The sequence below is a fragment of the Xiphophorus hellerii genome, chromosome 14 (genome assembly GCF_003331165.1).
Source record: "Xiphophorus hellerii strain 12219 chromosome 14, Xiphophorus_hellerii-4.1, whole genome shotgun sequence".
Lineage (NCBI taxonomy): Eukaryota > Metazoa > Chordata > Actinopteri > Cyprinodontiformes > Poeciliidae > Xiphophorus > Xiphophorus hellerii.
In genome coordinates this window covers 12,810,256-12,831,793 of record NC_045685.1, presented here as the reverse complement: position 1 = coordinate 12,831,793, position 21,538 = coordinate 12,810,256, and the positions used below count along the sequence as shown (strand labels likewise).

General features: G+C 39.0%; 1 protein-coding gene across 3 annotated transcripts in view; it reads left to right on the top strand.

Annotated features, from left to right (window-relative positions):
• The window catches only part of arap2 (ArfGAP with RhoGAP domain, ankyrin repeat and PH domain 2), a 139,663-nt gene that overhangs the window by 103,679 nt on the left and 14,446 nt on the right, over positions 1-21,538 (top strand). For 2 of the 3 annotated variants that reach the window (XM_032583558.1, XM_032583557.1), the window contains exons 19-26: positions 1,730-1,793; positions 2,234-2,400; positions 4,042-4,254; positions 5,093-5,198; positions 6,474-6,621; positions 9,536-9,613; positions 17,290-17,364; positions 17,855-17,972. In XM_032583558.1, the coding sequence (XP_032439449.1) occupies positions 1,730-1,793; positions 2,234-2,400; positions 4,042-4,254; positions 5,093-5,198; positions 6,474-6,621; positions 9,536-9,613; positions 17,290-17,364; positions 17,855-17,972 (969 nt within the window). The remainder of the gene's footprint in view (positions 1-1,729; positions 1,794-2,233; positions 2,401-4,041; positions 4,255-5,092; positions 5,199-6,473; positions 6,622-9,535; positions 9,614-17,289; positions 17,365-17,854; positions 17,973-21,538) is intronic. The other variant, XM_032583559.1, reaches the window with a different exon arrangement.

Sequence of the window (21,538 nt, the reverse complement as noted above, 5' to 3'; positions counted from 1 at the left end):
TGAGCTTTTGACATTTTTTTTCCTTTACCTCCCTTACCACCTTTCTCACAGTGAGATGACAAGAAATCTGCAACCTGCTTTTACTTTGAAATTTTGAAAAGTCTATTGGGATGTGCGGGTAAAATAGAGTCATTTTCAGAGCAAGTCATTGTCAGACCTCTGCTCTGAAGCACAAGGCGCAATCTCACACTGATATTTTGTCGTACATACTTCTTTACTACTAAAGCAGTATTTCAAAAACTGTTGGACTTTGGATAAATAAAATTCGTCCAATCAATTCACTCTACATGCTCTTTAATTTTTAGCATACATACCAGTATCATCCAAGTCATCTATAGACATGTGTGGGCCTGGACCCTACATGACTGATCAAATACATCATTGGGATTCAGATGATGGATGTATCACACATGAAAATAGATTTCCAATTTTTGTGCAACCTTAAAAAATATTTTATTGATTGTATAGTAATGGATCTCACTCTTCCAAGTCATTCTAAACATTTCATATCTGATCTAAACGTTTAAAGTTGTTAGCCCTGTTTCTGTTAAAAGAAGGCTAAATTGCTGTTTAACAATCCTTTTCTATTCCCAAAGCTATTATGTCTAGTCACATATTTTTTTTTCTTCTAATCAGCAAGGTTGTACGATTGACACTGTTGTAATGATGTGACTTGACTACACAATCTGACATGAAGAAAGGCAAGTCTTATAAAATATGTGATAAACTGAATGATCAATTTCATTTTACTTTTGTTCCTTTCTTTACTCTAATATGTAATCTTACCAAGAAGATGTGGTACCAGAGATTGAATCAATAGTTGTCTTGGAGCATCACTTTTAATACAAGTCTTATTTGCTTACTACCTGTCTTCACTATGCTTTAAAGTCTGGTCAGATGTCTTTTCAGAAGTTTAAAAAAAAGAGAACAGAAATTGGTCAGATGAAATGTTACATATTTCACCTTAACATTAGCATTGTTTACTCCCTTTTGAGAGTTGCAACCTCAAAAAATGCTAAGTTAAATATTATTTTACTAGACCTTTATCAGAATGGAGAAATACACATTGCAATGCAACACAAAAACTTGGAAAAAAAGAATCAGATGAAGTCATAAATGCCTTAGGTTGTTTGACATGTTTAAATGATCACATTCTTTAATTAATTAGTTAATTAATTTATTTATCTTCCATGCTATCTCCTTATGTAATATTTACCATCATCTGTGAATTTACAATTTAACGTTGTAAAATTGAGACTACTGCTTTTTACATTTTATTTAAATATAAGTGTTCTATTCTTATTTCCTGCTGCCTTGTGATTTCTGTTTGAATCTCAATCCACCACTTTTGCTACAGTCGACTGTGTGTAATGCTCTTCTGTTTACATCAGTACAGCTTCATGTTATGAAATATTCTTCTGCTTGCCTTTCAATAAACACAATATCTACATTTGTGTCAGTGTTAACGTATTTGAGAACATTTACAATTTTAAAGTACTTTAACAGTACGAAATGCAATTGAAATATCCCAGTTTCTTCTTGATTCATGATTAGGATTTGTTGTGCATATCAAGGAATGCTATGTTTGTGACTGACTTAATGTATAAAAGTATCAAAAAATTCCTTAATAGACACTTCATGCATCATCTTTAAAATTTAGCCAAATTGAGATCGTACAATTTCAAATGGCAAACCTAAACTGTCCCCTACAAACTCTTTCTTTCCTCAGCTGTCTCCACACATATCGAGGGCGAAGACAAGATCCAAGTTCTACTGATGGTGGAAAGCGGAAGGTATGTCTTTGACAAAACAAAACCAATATAAATTAGTGTTATGTTTTTCCTTTCACCAAAAGTATATTCATTAGTCAGTGTTGTTAGCTTTGAGTTCGTTTTTTCTTGTCGTTAGTCCAAATCCACTTCACCTTCTGTAGCCATCTGTGGTAATTAAAGCTATGCCTGAGATAAGGAGACAAGGACTGAGATAGTAACACAATGCGGCTGAGAATTTCCGACTCCTTTTTTAAAATAATGCAACAAGACTTTGTGCTGATGCCACTAATTGCTGTTTGTTTGTGTGTATTTCATCAAACCTCATGGGAAGACGTAGAAGCGCTTTTGTATTCCTTTAATCTCGGCAGTTGTTTGTTAAATGATTCAGAAGTGTTTTTCCAAACGTGTGCACCTCGGGTGATCTTCACTCAGGCTTTTAGCTGATATTATCATCTTTTCAGCAGGACAATTTACATCCACGGGTTCAGCAGGATGGACTTTTCTCTGTGGCACTCTGCAATCACGCTGGCTGCCGGCACAGACGGCAGAGCGCTCGGTGACCAGCAACTGACCAAAAACGGCGTCCCTATTATAGTCGACAGCTGCATTGCTTTTGTCACTCAGTACGGTGAGTTGCCGCATATTTACCTGCAGAGCCTCGAGTCTGGAAAAGTGAGTTCTGTATGACTAATGTTCAGTTTTTTCCCCCTTGAGGAGCTTATTCATCCAACGGAGATGAGATTTTCATGCTTTTTAATGTTGTCTGGCACAATGTGGTGACATTATCCTACCTCGCTTTCACAGTATTTTTATAAATGTCAAAAAGGCAGTCCACTTTTCACCATGCTCTTACTGTGGGACTGCTCCCAACAAAAGATACAGCTCCATGCAAAGGCATTGATCACCCTTACAGTATTTTCTCGTTTTGTCATGTTACAACCACGAGCTTCAATTTATTTTCTTGGGATTTTAGAGAATAGAATAAAATAAATTGGCACCCAATTGTGGAGTGGACGGAGACGGATATGTTGATTTTTCTTCCAAGTAAAAATTTGAAAAGTGTATGTACATTTGTATTTGGTTGACTAAAATATTTGCCTATTCTGCTTTGCAAATTAGCTCAAACTAAGTAAAATTAGATAGAGAGCATTTGTGGACAACAATTGTTGCCTCAATACGATTTCAGTCTTGTCTTAGAAAAAGTATTTTGAAAAGTCTGAATGAGAAGAAGTAATACATTTAATAAAACCTTATTAAATGAGAACCACAATACAGCCAAAAGAGTCGTGTCAAGTTTGCTCTGGCTAGCAGTTAATTCAGGCTGTCTTTTATAGTTTCTGGTCAGTAGAGCTTGTGACAGTAGGTTGTCTTGTCATAGTTTCTTGGTGTTTCCCAAAAAAGGGATGAAAGGGTTGATTGAACTATAGGTGTGAAGTTGTGGATTGCTATGCACCAAAGATTTTGTGGTACTAAAGCAGAGATAGTCTTGCCATTTACCCTTTGTTAAGAAAAGGGGGTTCTCTTTGATGCTAAAGCGGACAGCTTTGATCCTGATGAGCTCTGGGTCGGGAAGGTAACAAAAAGATTAGTCTCGAGCATTAAGGACCCATCCCCTGCTGCTTTATGACTCTGTGAGAGTGTCTGTGCGAGAACAGCTGACCTATCTTATGACAAGACTATTCATATAATCTAAGGCTATGCTTAGAAGAGACTGCTGCCTGGACACTATCTGTAGTATCGAATGTTGATTGGGGAAAAAGTTCAACGTTTAGATGAGACCGCCAAGACACCTTGAGTCAGCTGTAGTTGTCATGCCAGGCCACTATATGACATTGTGATTTTAGCATGCCATTGAACGCTCATCCACTTTTGACACTTTTCTTCCATCTCAATAGTTTCTACCTCATTTAGAAAAGAGTAACCCATCTCCACTGGCCCAAGTGCTCATGCAACACGCATATCAACTTAGAAAAAGTTGTGTTAAACTGAACAGGTTAAGTAGCATACAGTACAACAAATTCTCTGGAATTTGTAACAAAATATATAAAAGCTCAAGGGTGTCGATATTTTCGTAAACCAGTTACCAAAACCTTCATTTTATACAGATTGCCACTTTGGAAGTGCTGCTGTAAAACTGATGTAAGATATATTGCCAAGATATCTTACAGCAATACTTTTATCCTACAGTTTTAAAATTCAGCTCCTTTTAAGAAAGGAAAAAATATGTTCTCTGCTAGATTCTTAATAAATAACCACATTCTTGATGCAGGTTTGTGCCAGGAGGGGATCTACCAGTCTCCGGGGGATCCTGCCCGGGTGTCCCTCCTCCTGGAGGAGTTCACTCGTGATGCCCGCAATGTGAAGCTGAGGAACAAGGAACATCAGCTGGAAGATGTAACAGACACCCTGAAGCGCTTCCTATCCCAGTTGGAAGACGCACTTTTGACCAAGGAGCTCTATCCATACTGGGTGTCAGCTCTGGGTAAGTGAGGTGACTGCTACAGAAGGAAGAGAGTCTAAGACAGAAAAGAAACAAACGGCTGTCTTAAAAAGATTCTATATTGCAGCTTCTTTAGTGTGTAGTTATGAACAAATGCAAACAAATTTAGTCAAAATGTCCTTTTTCCATTGTGGAGTCATAGAAACACCAACAACAAATAGGTGCAAAAGCCTGAATTTATCAAAGATTTTCTCAAAACCGCATTTTTACAGGGGTCACATCCACACCTGTGTGAGATGTGTTTGACACCACTATCCTGTGTCTCAGTGGGGAGAGTAGTCATCTTGCAATCTGAAAGCTGTGGGGTTTTTTCCAGCTTCCTCCTGTCTCGTCGGGGTGCCCAATTCAATGTATGAATGTGAACGTGGCGCTAGTTTAAAAGCAGTTTGAGTGTTTGGTATGACTAGAAAGGTGCTACACATATTTAGTCAATTTACCATTTGGGCTGCCCAGTTGTGCCCAAATTCCATCCATTCATCTGTTAAAATGAGATAAAGTGGAGGACTTTTTAGGTAGTCTTCCTCATTATTCACTCCAATTTGTGCAATGCACCGCTACCACTGAGAGCTCAACAGCCACTCCACAGGATGCTGCCACCACCGTGCTCGGTGCCCCTGTTTTTAGTCTCAATGCCATTACTTTGACTCCTCCAAACATTTGTCCTTACATTGAGAGTAAATAGGTCAATCTTTGTCTCATCTGGCTCTAAAACCTTCATTGGAGATGTTGTTTAATCATTACACCATCATCTCAATACAAGTGTATCATTAATGGGAGAAAATTATTGCAATAACTGCTCTGTTTTTGTGTGGTTTCGCAGATGAGGCGGAGGAGAAGCAGAGAGTGAAGAAGTATTCAACTTTCATAGAGAGCTTGCCAAAAATCTACAGGTCGACTCTTCATGCCTTGCTTCAACACCTGTACAGGTATGTGCACTCAAACTCACAGTTTTGGTCACAGTCAGGCATCTCAGTCCTCGTCACCTGTAATTGGAAGTGGATCGTGTTTTTGTTTCACCACCAAGCTCCTCTCCTAAACTCTGCAGAAAACATGCATGTTCCAGCTGGTTTTTAATATAGCTGGTCCACAGTGAAAAAAGAAAAAAAACAAAATACCAAACAAACAACAAAAAACACCCTTTAATTTGTCCTGGGAAAAGTGGTCTGGATTTCTCTTAAGATGCAAAAGAAATTTGAGCCGTTGCATCCAAATAGCTCTCGATTTGCCATTTGTCCACTTCTAATTCATCTATTGTCCCTTATTTTCTGCAAAAAAAACTGTTCTACTTTGTATAATATAACATTTTGTTATATGTTCCCCGTTCACAAGTCTTGCTTAGTTTCCAAGACTTTGTCATAAATACTGTACAATGGGAATGCTGGCAGGTTCTTCAAAATGCAAGCTTAATTAGAAAAGGCTGCTTATCACTGAAAAAACTGTGTCCTTGGGTTGAAAACGCTGAATAAATTCCTTATTGTTCGTACCGTTTGCCCATATTTTCCGTCTCAAACAGATTGTGCGGCACATTATTGAAAACGCAGGCAATTAGCAAACAAATTGCAGAACTCCTCAGTACGAGTGGCTCTGTTTATAGCTCAGTGGGAATTGTTTTTTTTTAACTATAGAAGTTATTCCTCTCAGCTTATTCCATGAATTTCTGATATTTCCGTTCTCATTCAGCTCATCTCCTGAATATACAAAACATTTAGCTTTATTATTCAGCTTACTGATGATAAACAGTAGGTTGGTATAAAATAAAACAATAGCAATTAGTGTTAAATGAACTGTGCATCCGAACACTGGATGCAAAATTTAAGAGAGCCAGCTTTCCTCTCTGGATCTTGTCCCGCTGTAGCATCACAGCACAAAGCTGTTAGGTTCTTCCACCTCTAATTGGATTAAGACATGAGCACTCTGCTGTCATCATGTCTTATTCACTGATGCTCACATCACACACCTCTCCCTCAGATACCTGCACCAGTTTGTTGTCACTCAGCTGTTAATTATATGTACCGATTCAAGAATGCCTAATTGGCCCGGTGCTGAGTTTGGCCCAGAGCCTTGCATTTTATTCAATTCCGAGTGCGCTGTAAAGATGTAAGCTGCTGGTGCTCAGCTCTCTCTGGTCGTTTGCTTACCTTCAGGGTTTTGGGTTCTTTTCTTTTTTTCTAAGCACTTTTGCTTCTTTTTTTTTTGTACAGGATTCAGCAGTGCTCCCACCTCAACGGAATGCCGAGTGAAAAACTGTCCGCCGTTTTCTCCTCCTGCCTGTTCCAGACGCAAGGACAGACTCCACAGGAAATGAGCGTGATTCGTGACCTAATCAGCAACTACGTTACGCTTTTTAGTGTAAGACAAAAACGCTTTGGTGTTTAATTCAATTTGTGTGCAATTTTAAACAATTGATAGACATTAAAAAAAACTTCACCAAGGCTTCAAGAAAGCTAAGTTTTACTCGCTCACTTGATACGGGTTTTCCGCCTGCGAAGTTAGGTAACATCCGTCTTCTCATTGCATAAACACGTTGCATAAGTTGTTAAAAAAATCCACTGTCTTAGCTGTTATTTCGCATTGTGCCATATGTATGCCAGGTTTATTCTCCACACACTACATCTCCAAAACTAAAAACAACTATCATAAAAAAGAAAATCAGGGAAGAGAAAACAGAAACAGGTCAACTGGACCAAAATCCACATAATAAAATCTACCTCTAAAGATTATTGTGCAATAGGCAGTTCATTCCTGCGTCCTGGCTCTACATGTTCAACATGTTTGAAGCTATTTATTTCACAAATACCTAACTTTAACAAAAAGAGTGATAACAGCACTGTTACAGACCTATTTTCTTTTGGCAACAGGACAAGTCTTGGTCATCTGCAACATTTCACAAAGGTTTGAGAGATTTTGAAGAGATTTCAAAATTTCTTCGATCATCATGTTTTTTTTTTCTTTTTAGTGTCCCTTTTCTATGGTTTATGTCTAGGCACTGAGATGGCTAATGAAAAAGATTAACTTGGTGTTTGGTGAAAGCTTGTCTGGTGGATCTGCTGATGTTGCCCAAGTTAAGGGAAAATGCACGAGATTCTCCCGCTCCTGTTAAGGACCAGAATTCATGATTCCATCAATTAAAGCGAGATGTTAAGGTCCCAAAGTAGCAAATCAGCCCCAAACCATCACACTGCCACCACCATAGACATAGAATATGTCAGTATCATATTCTATTTATGAAATGTTGTGTGTTTTTACACAAACTACCACAGCTTTCAAACTTTCACAGAACATTTCCCAAAAGCTTTGGAATCATCAGGATATGATGTAAGAGAGGTTTTTATGTTCTTTTTGGTTAGTTGTGTTTTATCCCTTGGAACTCTTCCAAGGATTCACGTCCCTGCTGACCTCTTTTCTTGTTGAATTATGAACACTGACCTTCACTGAGGCAAGTGAGACGTACAGTGCTTTACATGCCATTTTAGGTTATTTTCTGACTTCCTGTTTGAATCGTTGATGGGCTCTTGGAATAACTTCCACAGGTCACCACTCTCATTGTAGCTTGCTGAATCCTTTCAAAAGACTTTGCAGCCTTAAGAACATATGTCGATAACTTTACTTTTTGTTTGCTCTGATGTGTGGATTGCAGGTTCTATTTGAGGGATTTCTTGACTCCACAGGTCTGTCAGTTCAACTCAAACTTATCTCAGTTCACATGGGACCACAATTATTTTGATAACTTTTTTTCCCCTCATAAATAAAATCATGATTTGAACTTTACTTACTTGCTTAATAACATAATTTGGCACTCATGTTTAAATGCATGCCTGCAACTAAATGTAAGTATTTTCAAATAAAAAATGCAGATGATCCTATTGCAGCTGCAGTATGAGTAATCAGTGAAATGGTATGCAGCAATTTAGCATCTGTGATAATATAAGTTGCCGTTCTGTTTTTAAATGAAAGCATATAGAAACTTTACAAAGCATGAAGCACACTCAGCCGGATGTATCAGACCAGAGTTTGTCCTGACAACAGAAACAGAGATAAATCAAATATCTAAATAAGACCATATTGCAAATCTAAACCGAGCTGCAGTTATGACTTTATTTGCACTCGAACCATCTGGGGAGCAGAACTGTTACTGCCACATTTCCAGGACTCTCATGACTTTTTGCTGATGTGTAGATGAGTGAGAGAGGGGGCACAGGATCACGCTTACCCTTGCAGAGCTAACATGGCTTACGGGATAAGCGGCACAGAGCAGCTGCTAATTCCCATGTGGAGCTTCCCAATCTTTCTCTTGTTTAGATGTTACAGGAGAAGCATTCGCTCCAAATCGGTTCGAGACGCCATCGTTCGCATGACAAATAGCCATTAAGCTTAGAGTGAATGCACTCGATGTGACATAAAAAGAGAGGAGACGTCTCAGTAATTAAGCCTCGGGTTTGTGCCGGATGTCGTCGACAGACTCTTATTATCAGCCCCAAACACACACGACGAGTTTGAGAGTCCCCACCCCCCCTTCTCTTCCCCTCCCGCCATCTTCTCCACCATTTCTATGACTCTAACAAATCGAATTGTTCTTTGAAAATGATAATGAAGTTTAAGAAAAAAAAAAAAGAAAAAGTTGGAAAAAGAAATGTAATTTCCTCCAACAGATCTTTATGAAAGCAGACTATTCAGTTGGAGCTGAGCGGTATCAAACATTTCCAGCCAAGTTTTACTTCAGAAATGAGTTTTCGGAGGTTTTCCTGAATGACCTGCTTCTGCTAGTAGAATTTTAAACCTTCCTCTGGGTTACACCTGCTCCTGTGTTTTCTTGTTGCTGTGCCTTGCAAAAGTGCTCGCACTCCCTGTATTTTTCCACATTTTGTCAAATTTCGCAGTGATTTATTTGGGCTATGTGATTCACCAAAGCTTTGTAGTGCATAACTGTGATGAGGAAAAAATATTCACAGGATTTTTTTAATTATACATTTTCTGTACAAAGAAATCTGAAAAGTGTGGCACATAATTGCACTCAGACAACAAGACATACTGGATTTAATTAAGAGGTGTCAAAGTTAAAGGGGGATTCAGTCAAAGTCCGGAGCTCACTGTAAGCGATTTGCAAAACACGTCTCATGTTCTTTCCACTTCACAATTGTACACTACTTTGCTGATTTATCACATAAAATCCAAATTCCCTCCAAGCAAGTACAGGTGTCTTAAATGGGAGCTGTTTTGTGTCCGATTGTGAACGCTGATGTGTTTTCTGTTTTGCCTCAAACAGGTCAATGAAGACCAGGTGCAACAGATGGAGACAGAGAATAGCTTCATCACTCGCTGGAATGAAAAGAAGGACACAGCAGTAAGTCGACCCACACAGTCCAGATAGAACCGCGTGTTCTATGTCTACAAGAGCCGCTTCTGTGTGTGTGTGTGCGTGCACATCGATTTGCCTGCGTGCATCATGGGACTCAAACGCAGGCTTCGTTTTTCTGTTGTGTTTTTTTTTTTTTTTCTAGCCGAAATGAGCAGGGGAGGCAGAGGGAGCAGAAGCTGGGATTTTGTTCTCGTTGACCTTTACAGCAGGTGCTTTATGCCTGAATGACGGGAAAAACAAAAACCTCTTGGTTTAGATAAGCTGGTGGAAAATTAAATCCCGTGGTGCCCCTGTTGCAGAAATCAGAAAAGAGTTGTTTATGAAGGCTTTCTGCCCCCACAATCTTTCCTCCAACGTGTCCGTTCTGTAGAGCATGTTGGGCCTGAGGGCTACTCAGAGGAAAACTTCTGCAGGTAAAAACAACACAAACTAAAGAGGTTGTTTAGGTCTTTATTTAAAGTAAAAAGGCTACAAAATTTGAAAGTTTCTTTTTTGGTTACAAAAATCTTTATGTATGCTTCCTCTTTGAAACAATTGAGATTTCTGGAAATGGAAAAGTTGTCTCACCTACATTAAGTGAGTTCAGGTTGGTGCCCATATTTTAGGGATGAATTAGCATTCTAAAGTGAAGCTCGGATTAATTTAATGCTACATTAATCATCTGACTTTACTTTTTCTTTGTCAGTTTTAATTACTTGCTGGGTTTGTTTCTTCCTTGGTGTGGAGGAGCATGTGTGTGTTAAGTTAAAATCAGGGATCCCGCACCTTCTGAAAAGTTCTGGTTTTAGGGACCAGTATTTTCCAGGTGTGGAAAAACAAGAAACAAGACAAAATGTACTCATGTCTGCCTTTTCTTCCCCTTTGTTCTTCCTTCCGCCTTCTTCTTTTGTATCCTTCCTTGTTTTCTTCCTTCCTTGAGTGAGGACAGATTCTCCCTTGAGTCACCATTCCCTTCTTCCCTCCCTCCTTTGCTTCCTTGCTTGTATATTTTCTTATTTCCTTTGGTCCTTTCTTTCCATTGTTTCTTTCTTTCATTCCCTCCACCCTTTATCTCATTTCCTACCTCCCTTGCATGTATCCTTCCCTCCTTGTATACTTCCTTCTGGTCCTCCTGACACGTTAATCCTTCCTTCTTACCTTCCCCTCTTCTGTCGGTCCTTCCTTCCTTGCATGACTTCGTGTGAATAGACCCCAGACTGATGCTATGCATAGTTGCACTAATTCAACCTTGCTTTCTTCTTTTATAAAACCACTTTCTATATTCATATCTACATTAAGAACAAAAAAAAAAACTTTACTTCTCACAAATTACATAAGTATATTTATATTTTAAATGTACATTGAAAGCAAAGTAGAACTTCTTTGTGTCTAGAAAAGTATAAAATTTTTACATTAAATATTAGTCGGGACCAAAGCCACAGACTAAATTTTTTTTTTTGTTTTTTTGCATCCTTCCGTTTTGCTGCAGAGCATCTCCTCACCACTCTCATCTGAAAATGCGATAAAAGTTTATGAAAATGTAATTTGCCACCCACAGGTTTATAAAGGTTGGACTCGCAGTGCTTTCCTGTTTATTTATAGTGTGTCTGAAGCCTATATAAGCTGTCACATAAAACGGAACTTCACTTGGCTTTTTTAATCACTGATTTACTCGGCTGTGAGGGTTTTTTTTTTTTTTGGACAGAAAACAATAAAAGATTATGTTTCAGTTTTAGCTTTTTAATTTATCTTTCATTGGAGCCATTATCGAGGTTGAGGTTTTATGTAAGGCCCTCAGATTTCAAATTTGTGGCATTTGTGGCCATAAGAAACTCACTTTAAACTCATAAAATTATGCTTTATTTCTGCTTCATCTCTTCATCGTTAAGCTGATTTTATATATCTAGAGATTTGCATGGTCAAGCTCCTGAGTAAAGATGTGGATAGTAAGACGATCTTCTTGTTTGTTTTTCTTTAAAGAATCTTCATCACTGACTGGATTGCTGAACTGCAGCAGTTTTTAAGTGCAAGATCATGCCTCTGGGAATTCTTTTTAAATTTATTTTTACCCACCTGTTCCAGGCACGTCCTTTAATTTGGAGGACACTGTACTGTTTTTTAAATATTTAACCACTTTTGTAATATATTATTAAGCCAAATTCATATTAGTACTGGGAATGATTCATACTAAACTGTGTATTGCAAAAAAAAATCTTGGGAAATAAAAAAAAGCATCTACTGAAGTACAAATCTGGATAATTGGCTCACTTCTACTTAATTTATTTAAGCGTTCCTCCTTCAGATTTCTTATTGTGGGCAACAGCCGTTTCTCTCCCTCATACAATGTGGTGCATCCAGATGCTAACACTGCCTTGTATTTTTACTTCAGATCCAACTTAGCAAGTGAAAAGTGATTTTCAGTTCATGTTCAGTTAATTTTCTCAACAAAAATGTTGCAAAAAGTCACAATCAGATTCTTTTTAGAAAAAAAGAAGCATAAGCAAAATCCAAATGAGACATTAAGTAACTTTTATTCTTTGCTTAGTTACCTCTGCAGCTTTTTTGAGTTGCTCAGTTAGGGTGTACTTAAACTCAGCTGGACTTCCAGCTAAGTGCTGACATGCCATGCTAATCTTCCACTCAGTGTTATTGTAGCAGTAGAGAAATATTAGAGCAGTGCTTGTGCTGCAAATGTTGATTCACTGGCAGAACCATCAATTAAGAAGACCGTCTGGGGAGTACGTCTAGAAATCTTCAACCTTTTTGGACTGAAAGGTTGCTTTCCATGTTGCAGATTGTTTCGTTGTTGGTCTAAGATTTTGCAAACAAATTTTAGTTATGAAGTTCATTCAAGTAAATCCAAGAAATAGCTTTGAAATGTTAATTACATTTTTTGGTGGAAAAATAGTTAGCCAATACAGCAAGACTTTTTGGAATAAGTATTTCCCCCCCGTACTATTTATTTACCACGGTTTTATGAATTGAAGGGTTTTTAGCAGCACCAGACTTTAACTTGGCCACTAGATTTTCTTTTTATGTTTGTCAGAGATGAATCCGTTGGTGTGAATTGGTTTGTTGTCCTGCTGCACTACCCAAGTGTGTTTAAGATCAAATTTCTGAACTGACGCTAGAAAACCTTCTGTATTTTCGGGATATAGAGCAAAATTCATGGCTTCATCAGTTGGACCTAAAGCAGACCCAGAACACGATGGCAACACTGCCATGTTTGACTCAAAATTAGTTTTATTTCTAGCTTTATTTCAAATTTAATGAAACACCTACAGTAGCTTCCAAAGGCTCCAGTTGTGTCCCACCAGTCCTAAGGATATTTTCCCAAATGTCCTTTCAATCATAAACAAAAGGAAGTGTTTCTTTCTCACTATTTCATTATGAACACTGATGATAACAAAGCCAAGAGAGGCTGCAGTTCTTCAGATGTTCTTTTGTGAGATCCTGGATGAGCCAGTGATTTACTTTTGGAGCGATTTTGTGAGCCCGGCCAACCATGATGAAGTTCTCCACTGCTTCATGTTAACCCTAATAACTAATAACTCTTTTTTTAAAGGTTTTGTTAGCTCTAGTGGCCTTTATTTGAAAGTAGTTACATAGGAAAGAGGGTAATGAGAGAGGGAGAAGACATGCGGCAAATGTCGCCTGGCCGGGAATCGAACCTGCGACCACCGCCACAAGAATCATGGCCTCAATATGTGGGTCTTGCTTTGCCCCTGCACCACCACAGCACCCTTTTCTAGTAACTCTAAAAAAAACAATGTTTTAACAAAGGGGATAGTTTCCTTTTACAGTGGGCCAAGTTGGGAAGGTTTTGATCTCTAATTTTCGTCATCACTTAAAATTTTCTTTCTGTGTTCATCAGATTGTCTTGGTCTAATTTAACAATTAACTTGATGTAATGAAGTGGTAAAAGCAAAAACAGCAGAAATCTGAAAGGAAGCAAACACATTTTCACAGCTCTGTATTCTGCAGGCAAGGTCCTGAAGGTTCTGATCAATGGAAGGGAATGGCGAGCATCCTTTAGAGGACAGGACAGCTCAGTGTACAGTGAGCAGTAAGTGAATCAGCGATATAATGAGGAGCAAGGCAGTGTCATGCCTTTTAAGCTTGTACTGACTCTAAAATCGATACCCTGCATTCACAACCAGCACGGACTTGGCTTTAATGAACTACAAAAATGCCTTGATTCTGTCTAATTTTCTTCACTCGCAGCGCCACTGATTCCGCGGTCTCAAAGAGATCTTGCAGCCTTCACACAAAAAGTGAATAGAAGGAGAGAAAAGGAGAACAGAGCGTAACAACGTGGCTCCATATCCGCATGTGACATTTCCACAATTACAGCTTTTTGCTCCATTGGTTTAAATGACTGTAATTTTCGAGTCATTTTTGGGCCACAGGAGTCAGGAGGGGCCCTATCCCTCTTATTATAAGACAGCTCAAGCCATTAATGGACCTCGGTTCACCTGCCCATTGAAATGACAAAGGGAATGTAACTGCAATTTCAAGGTAGCTAAGGAAAAAGGAACCTCTTCATGCTCACTTAGTTCTCCATTTTTCTGGAGAGAGAGAGATTTCCAAAGTCCTCAGAAACTTGGAAACACAGAGTCATTGTCTAGAATACAACTTTATTAAAAATATTTATTTAATTTGAGGGAATTTTAAGCCAACACATTAGGAAGGCGTATCAGCATTTATGCAAATGAATTACATATTACTGTTTAACAATGGCAGTCTCAAGCTGGAAAAATTAAGTCCACATCAGTAACATTTAATTTGTATAATAAAACCTTCTCCTTCTGTTGAGCTGTAATTTCGATATGGAAGTATGAGAAATGTAGTTTTTATCTGAGTTGATTTTTTTTTCTTTCAAAAATGAAAAATAATCCTTCAGTCTCCTGAACGTGTATTGACTGTTGTCTTGTGCAGTCAGATGATTCATTTTAACATTTAGTCTGCAAATAATCTTTGTAAATTTAAACCAGACCTCTTTTGATCAGGTATCTTTGTTCCTTGGAAACATATAGTGGTCACTGAATTGAAAACTTGTAAGATACCATCCATCCATCCATCCATCTTCTTCCGCTTATCCGAGGTCGGGTCGCGGGGGTAGCAGCTTCAGAAGGGAGGCCCAGACTTCCCTCTCCCCAGCCACTTCTTCTAGCTCCTCCGGGGGAATCCCGAGGCGTTCCCAGGCCAGCCGAGAGACATAGTCCCTCCAGCGTGTCCTGGGTCTTCCCCGGGGCCTCCTCCCGGTGGGACGTGCCCGGAACACCTCACCAGGGAGGCGTCTAGGAGGCATCCTGACCAGATGCCCGAGCCACCTCAACTGGCTCCTCTCGATGTGAAGGAGCAGCGGCTCTACTCTGAGTCCCTCCCGGATGACTGAGCTTCTCACCCTATCTCTAAGGGAGAGCCCAGCCACCCTACGGAGAAAACCCATTTCGGCCGCTTGTATCCGCGATCTCGTTCTTTCGGTCATGACCCAAAGCTCATGACCATAGATGAGGGTGGGAACGTAGATCGACCGGTAAATCGAGAGCTTCGCTTTTTGGCTCAGCTCTCTCTTCACCACGACGGACCGGTACAGCGCCCGCTTGACAGCAGACGCTGCGCCAATCCGCCTGTCGATCTCCCGCTCCCTTCTTCCCCCATTCGTGAACAAGATCCCGAGATACTTAAACTCCTCCACTTGGGGCAGGACACCCCCCCTGACCCGGAGAAGGCACTCTACCCTTTTCCGGCTCAAGACCATGGCCTCGGATTTGGAGGCACTGATCCTCATCCCGGCCGCGTCACACTCGGCTGCGAACCGCTCCAGCGAGAGCTGCAGATCACGATCTGATGAAGCCAAAAGGACCACATCGTCTGCAAAAAGCAGAGATGAGATCCTAAGGCCACCAAATCGGATCCCCTCAACACCTTGGCTGCGCCTAGAAATTCTGTCCATGAAAGTGATGAACAGAATCGGTGACAAAGGGCAGCCCTGGCGGAGTCCAACTCTCACCGGAAACGAGCCCGACTTACTGCCGGCAATGCGGACCAGACTCTGACACCGGTCATACAGGGACCTGACAGCCCGTATCAAAGGGCCCGGTACCCCATACTCCCGGAGAACCCCCCACAGGGCTCCCCGAGGGACACGGTCGAACGCCTTCTCCAGGTCCACAAAACACATGTAGACTGGTTGGGCGAACTCCCATGCACCCTCCAGGACCCTGCCGAGGGTGTAGAGCTGGTCCAGCGTTCCACGACCAGGACGAAAACCACACTGCTCTTCCTGAATCCGAGGTTCGACTATCCGACGGACCCTCCTCTCCAGGACCCCTGAATAGACCTTGCCAGGGAGGCTTAAGAGTGTGACCCCTCTATAATTGGAGCACACCCTCCGGTCCCCCTTTTTGAACAGGGGGACCACCACCCCAGTCTGCCAATCCAGGGGGACTGCCCCCGATGTCCATGCGACATTGCAGAGTCGCGTCAACCAACACAACCCTACAACATCCAGAGCCTTAAGGAACTCCGGGCGGATCTCAATCAGGATTTCAAGTTATTGAAAACGATTAAATTGTAATCAGAATATATGAGAGCTTCTTCCACCCACTTTTCATTTGTTAAAATCTAGTAAAATTCTCATTAGTTAAAATCCTGATTATAATAAAAAAATAAAAAAATAAAAGGGAGATGATAGTGGCCAAGATAGTTATAGATGGGGTCATGCAAAACCATTAGAACTCCCTAAACCACAATATTAACAGACCTTTTTAAGGTTGAATATATGTTGCTGTGGTAAAAGAAGCAAAATAATGGTAGATGACAATGAGTCATAACAGTGAGAAATTGTGGGATTGTCTATTGAGCACATTCTGTGTGTTGCAGGTCTCTGCTCTGACTGAAATACTATATATCAGTTTCATTTGCCTCCTTTTCTCTAAGCTTTATAAACTAGCATTAATGTAGCAGTGATGAAACGACAACCATGGTGAAATGTAGGATTAGAAAATCTTACCATTTTAACATGAAGTAAACATCCAGAGGTTTTTTTTTATAAAACATTATTCTTCTGCTGTTCACATGTCTGAATGCTTTATTCTCCCGCTGAGCTGGATCTGGCTGTAGTAGCTTTAGCGTTCAAGGTTTCCCTAGCCTCTTCAACAGTGAACATCCCAATTTTTTTTTCTTCCATTTATTTTCATGAACCTACAAATTTTTAAACACCTTTTCTTCTATTTATTTGACTTTTTAGGTTTTGTTTAGATCCAAGGGTTTTTATTGACCACAGGGTCATAGACGATGGCACTTGACCTTTTCCTGTCGTAACAGAAACAGGGGAACGAATACACGTGTTTTCAGGTGTGCCCTCTAAATCTCCTCAAACTCAGTTAGCTTCAATGTGACACTTGAGTGAAGATTTGTGTTTGGATTGGAGCTTTTGACCTGTTCCCCTTCTTGTTTCTTCTTTCTTTAGTGAGTTTGGCTTTTTATTCACACTACATTTTATTTTGTGTCCTGCTCTGAAGAGAACCCCTCTGGCTCCAACAATTACTTTTAACAATTTCTCTCACTCTTCTCTAGTTTTTCGCTTTACCGTGTTGGAACTGAATTTCTGTAAACAAAACAACAAATCACTTGACTGATGCATTTTTTCCCCCTCCCTCATCCTTTCTCTCCAGTTCTGCCCAGCAGGGGATTTGATCTTTGAGGTGTATCTGGAAAAGCGTGAGCCGGAGCAATGTTGTTTAATAAAGGTGAGTGTGTGTGTGTCTTATGCATAGGCCGCTGCTTTGTGGAAGCCCTGATGTAAAGGGGAGGGGAAGTAACAGAGAGCAAGAGCTGATGGAGGTTGTTGAGGGTGAAAGAGTGGGTTGAACAATAAATGGAGGTTGATGGAACAAGGCTGAGACATCTGTGGTTTAACCTGGTGGGATTACTGCCACTGAAATGAATCAAAAACAAACTAATCAAAGAAATCTGCTTAAATTGTGCAAGTAATTGCGTTTTCCGTGGGGTGCTGGCAGTTGAAGGTCACAGACTCCCGATCTAATGTTTGCTGCAATCCTTAAGAGGGTTTATGTTCAGATAAAAGCTGCAGAGAAAAGTTTGGTGGCAGTTTTCTCGGTATACCTTTGGCTCACTCTGTCATGTACAATGAATTACTTTGCATAAATCCATGTTTTTTTATGATGTTTTCTCCTTGTGACAATTCTTTTCTTCATTTTCCATTTTGCTTTGTGGTAGCTCTCTCCAAGTATGCGGTCTTGCGAGCTCGCAGAAACTGCACTGAGTATGAGAAACGTCACCTTTGAGGCAGATGACCTGTGGACCACCTTTGAAGTTATAGAAAATGGAGAACTAGGTATGCAAGATTTTATTTTTTTTGCTTATTAATATCACTCTAATAGTGCAATTCAGGTTACATCATATTAAGGGTGCATGATACGGCATGTATGATACGACTTGTCAAATTAAATTATGTGTTAAGTTCTAGGAAAAAGGCTTAGAAAAGCAAGAAAATCAGGAAAACACAAATGGTATAAAAAGATTATACTTTTTATTTAGAGCAAAGAAAAAAACAAATTTTCTCTCAAGGCACTTCAGAAGAAAATGAGGTCTACCAGTAATTTGACTCCAATTACAAAGCAGAAATTTTGGTTCAGTTACAATTCAAATTAGTGGAATTCATTCAGTATTTCATTGCATACAGCATTGCAATGAAATGCTGTAGTCATATTGAGATCAAAAAATATGTACAGTTCAGTTCAGGCTCATTTATAAAACATGTTTACACCTAAAAGTATGAAAAATGTAAAAACACATTAATCCTTTAGCATCGCATTGCTGTATTTTAACCAAAACCTTTTTGTATATGAGTCCATATATTAACAGAGAAGTATTATAGTTTCTTTAAAGACATTTCACTGAAAATCTAAGCTAGGCATAAGTTACAGTGGTGTGAAAAAATATTTCCCCTTTTACAGATTTCTTCAGTTTTTGATAACCTGAACAAGTATCAAAATGATTTTCAAATTATGATTTACTTCTTTTCATTAACATATACATGCTTTTGAAATGAACCTGGTCTTATTTTGGAAATGGTGTTAACCCACAGTTTTTGGAAAGTGAAGTTCAGTTTCACTCGCCACAGCCGTGCCTCATTATTAAGTGACCTTTAGGATAATGAAATTGCTTAAATGGAATCTGTCTGACATCAAGTAGTCTATGTCAAAAAGCAATACATTATGCCCATATTAAGAAAAGTAAATAAATCAAGAGGAGAAGCAAGTCAATGACATTTATCATTCTTTAAAGGGCTGCAGAATGATAAATTCTGAAGCGGTGATTGGCTGACCAGTTCCCCAAAAGTGCGACAGCGACTCATCCATAAGATTTTAAAAGAATCCAAAACCAACATCTAAAACACTGTCCACAGTTAAGATTGCTATTAATTCACCTTAACCGGTTAGGATTAAAAATTGAGAAACATTTCTTATTGTTCTTATCAGTGTCAGTCTTGTCTTTTCAAGTCATTACATGAAACAAAATGTTCCCACTGTAGTCTCATAATGTTCTTTTCATTCACATCTGATTTTCAATAGCCCTCTTTGTTTTCTGCAGCTAAAATATAATTATTAAAATTGCTTTCATGATTAATTTTGGCAGGTCCCGCAGTGGGTTTTTTTTTGTTTGTTTTTTTGTTTTTGCTCGAAGCACTGCATGAACCTTTTTTGCGAGATATGTTGTCAGGGACAGCAGGATTTCATCCGCTGGTGCCTTTATGAGACCAAGCTCCTTTGGAATAATGTTTAAAAGGGAATTAGAACATTTTGAAAAATGTTGTAAATTTTGTAATTTAAATGGTGTTAGAGCAGAGTCGACTACTTCAATAAACTGATGCCTGGTTTGACTTTTAAAGATTATTTTGTGCCTATGAACTATAGTCATTCTGAGGACTTCACGTTGTTATTAAACTTGTGTTGTAACTCAAGGGCAAGATTTACAGCACACATGCATTTAGTTCATTTTATTTAACTATTAAGCAAGTAACCAAGTGGGTAGCAAACTGTTAGTTAATGTGCACAAAGTATTAAATCACTTAAGATTAAATATGTAGTATAGTGGTATATAAGGTTGGAAACTGTAGTTATTTCACTTGAAGATCAATATGAAAACATATATATAACCCAAGATTGTGTGTAGATACAAATATAGATGCATAGAATGAAATTAATTGCATAGTTTATACTGGATATGCTATATACGTATGTGTAATATATGTACATATACTTGTATATATACTTGTATATATATATATACTGTATATATACTGTATATACTGTATGTGTGTGTGTACATATATACCTAAGACCTTAAATAAACACATCTTTGAAATATTATTTCTTTCATTGTGGCATTTAATAAAAAAGTATTTTGGTCGTGTTAAAAGTCCTACAAAAAGAGAAGTTTGGTCCAGTTTACCTTCAGACAGCAAGAGAAGAAAAGGTGTCAAAAGTTGACGAGTTACTATTCTCTGCTTGTCAACTTTAGTCGATATTTAAAATATTTTAAAATATCGACATTTTAAAATATCGATATTTACGATATTTAAAAATTTTGTATTTTAACCATGTAAAAATACGATATTGTTTGGAATAAGAACTATTTTCCTAGGTTTTATTTCTCACTCCTTTCTCAACATATCTAATTTCTTTTAAATAACTGGTTCTAAGTAGGTCTCTTTTTAATAAGTCTTTGATTTTTTTTTTTTATTCAGGTAACATATCAAAAGATGGCCAACAGAGAAATATCTGTTCTAAACTTGATTCTGTAATGTCACTGACTCCTGACATAAAACATGTATATGACATGAGCCCAGCACGTGTGCATTCCTAAATGCAGCACATCATAACCTTACTATATTGAAAGAATAATTAATTATATATCCCACAATTAAAACCATCGAATCCCTGAACAACAAAAGCCTAAGCTTTAAACTTTCTCCTGTGGTCCGCTTTGTGTCCAATTAGTGTCACATTACCATTTATGGTTGGCATTTTGTTGCATGGCTCGTGGAAAGAACAGACCCTCATTCGTTGGCCTTGCGATTAGGAGATTACGCTATCTCTTTAATGAACCAGTGTCTGTGTGAACGCGGCGGCACGCTGAGAAATTATCCGAGCATCATTGGTCTGATGATATGCACATTAATTAATCATTGGTGCCATCGTATGTCATAGATTACCTTCATCTTTCTTGCATGATCGACCTAGAGAGCTGACCCGCCTCATCTCACATTAATAGGCAACGACAGCTCCTTGTGCTTCACACTTCACCATTTGATCACAGAAGAGAACCACGCAAAGAGGAAAGTCAGATTCGTCACAAAGCTGCTTAGCTCGCGCGTCCCCCGTGCACTTTTCATCAGTTCACTTGGAGTTTACACCTCACTCTTCTGTTTATTTTCCTTCTCGAAAAGTTCCAGAGGACATGCTGTCCTCTTCTAACAGCAAAGGTGTGTTGAATACTAAATATATATATTTATATATTTGCTGACAGATCCAAATATTTCCCACGCCAAAGCAGCACGTCTCAGGAAGGATAAACAGTCAAGGTATTTTTGAAAGGCTGCGGCTTGACAGGTTTTGCTCGTAAAACCACAAATAGGGGAGAGGGAGTACATTAATTAGTCATCTTGGTGAATAGCTTCAGATAAACACGGTAAACGAGAACAATGGGCAGAAAAAGGGGGAAGCTAATATTTGTTGGGAAAAGAGGAACTAATTCCATGGCCCGGGTCTGCAGAGATTCCAGCTCTGAGATAAGCTCTGTGTTATTAATAAGTTATGCCACTGTGGCTCTCTTTACCTCCTTTGGTTATGAAAAACACGGGGGTGTAGAAATGGAACCATCAGAGCAGAGGAGGTA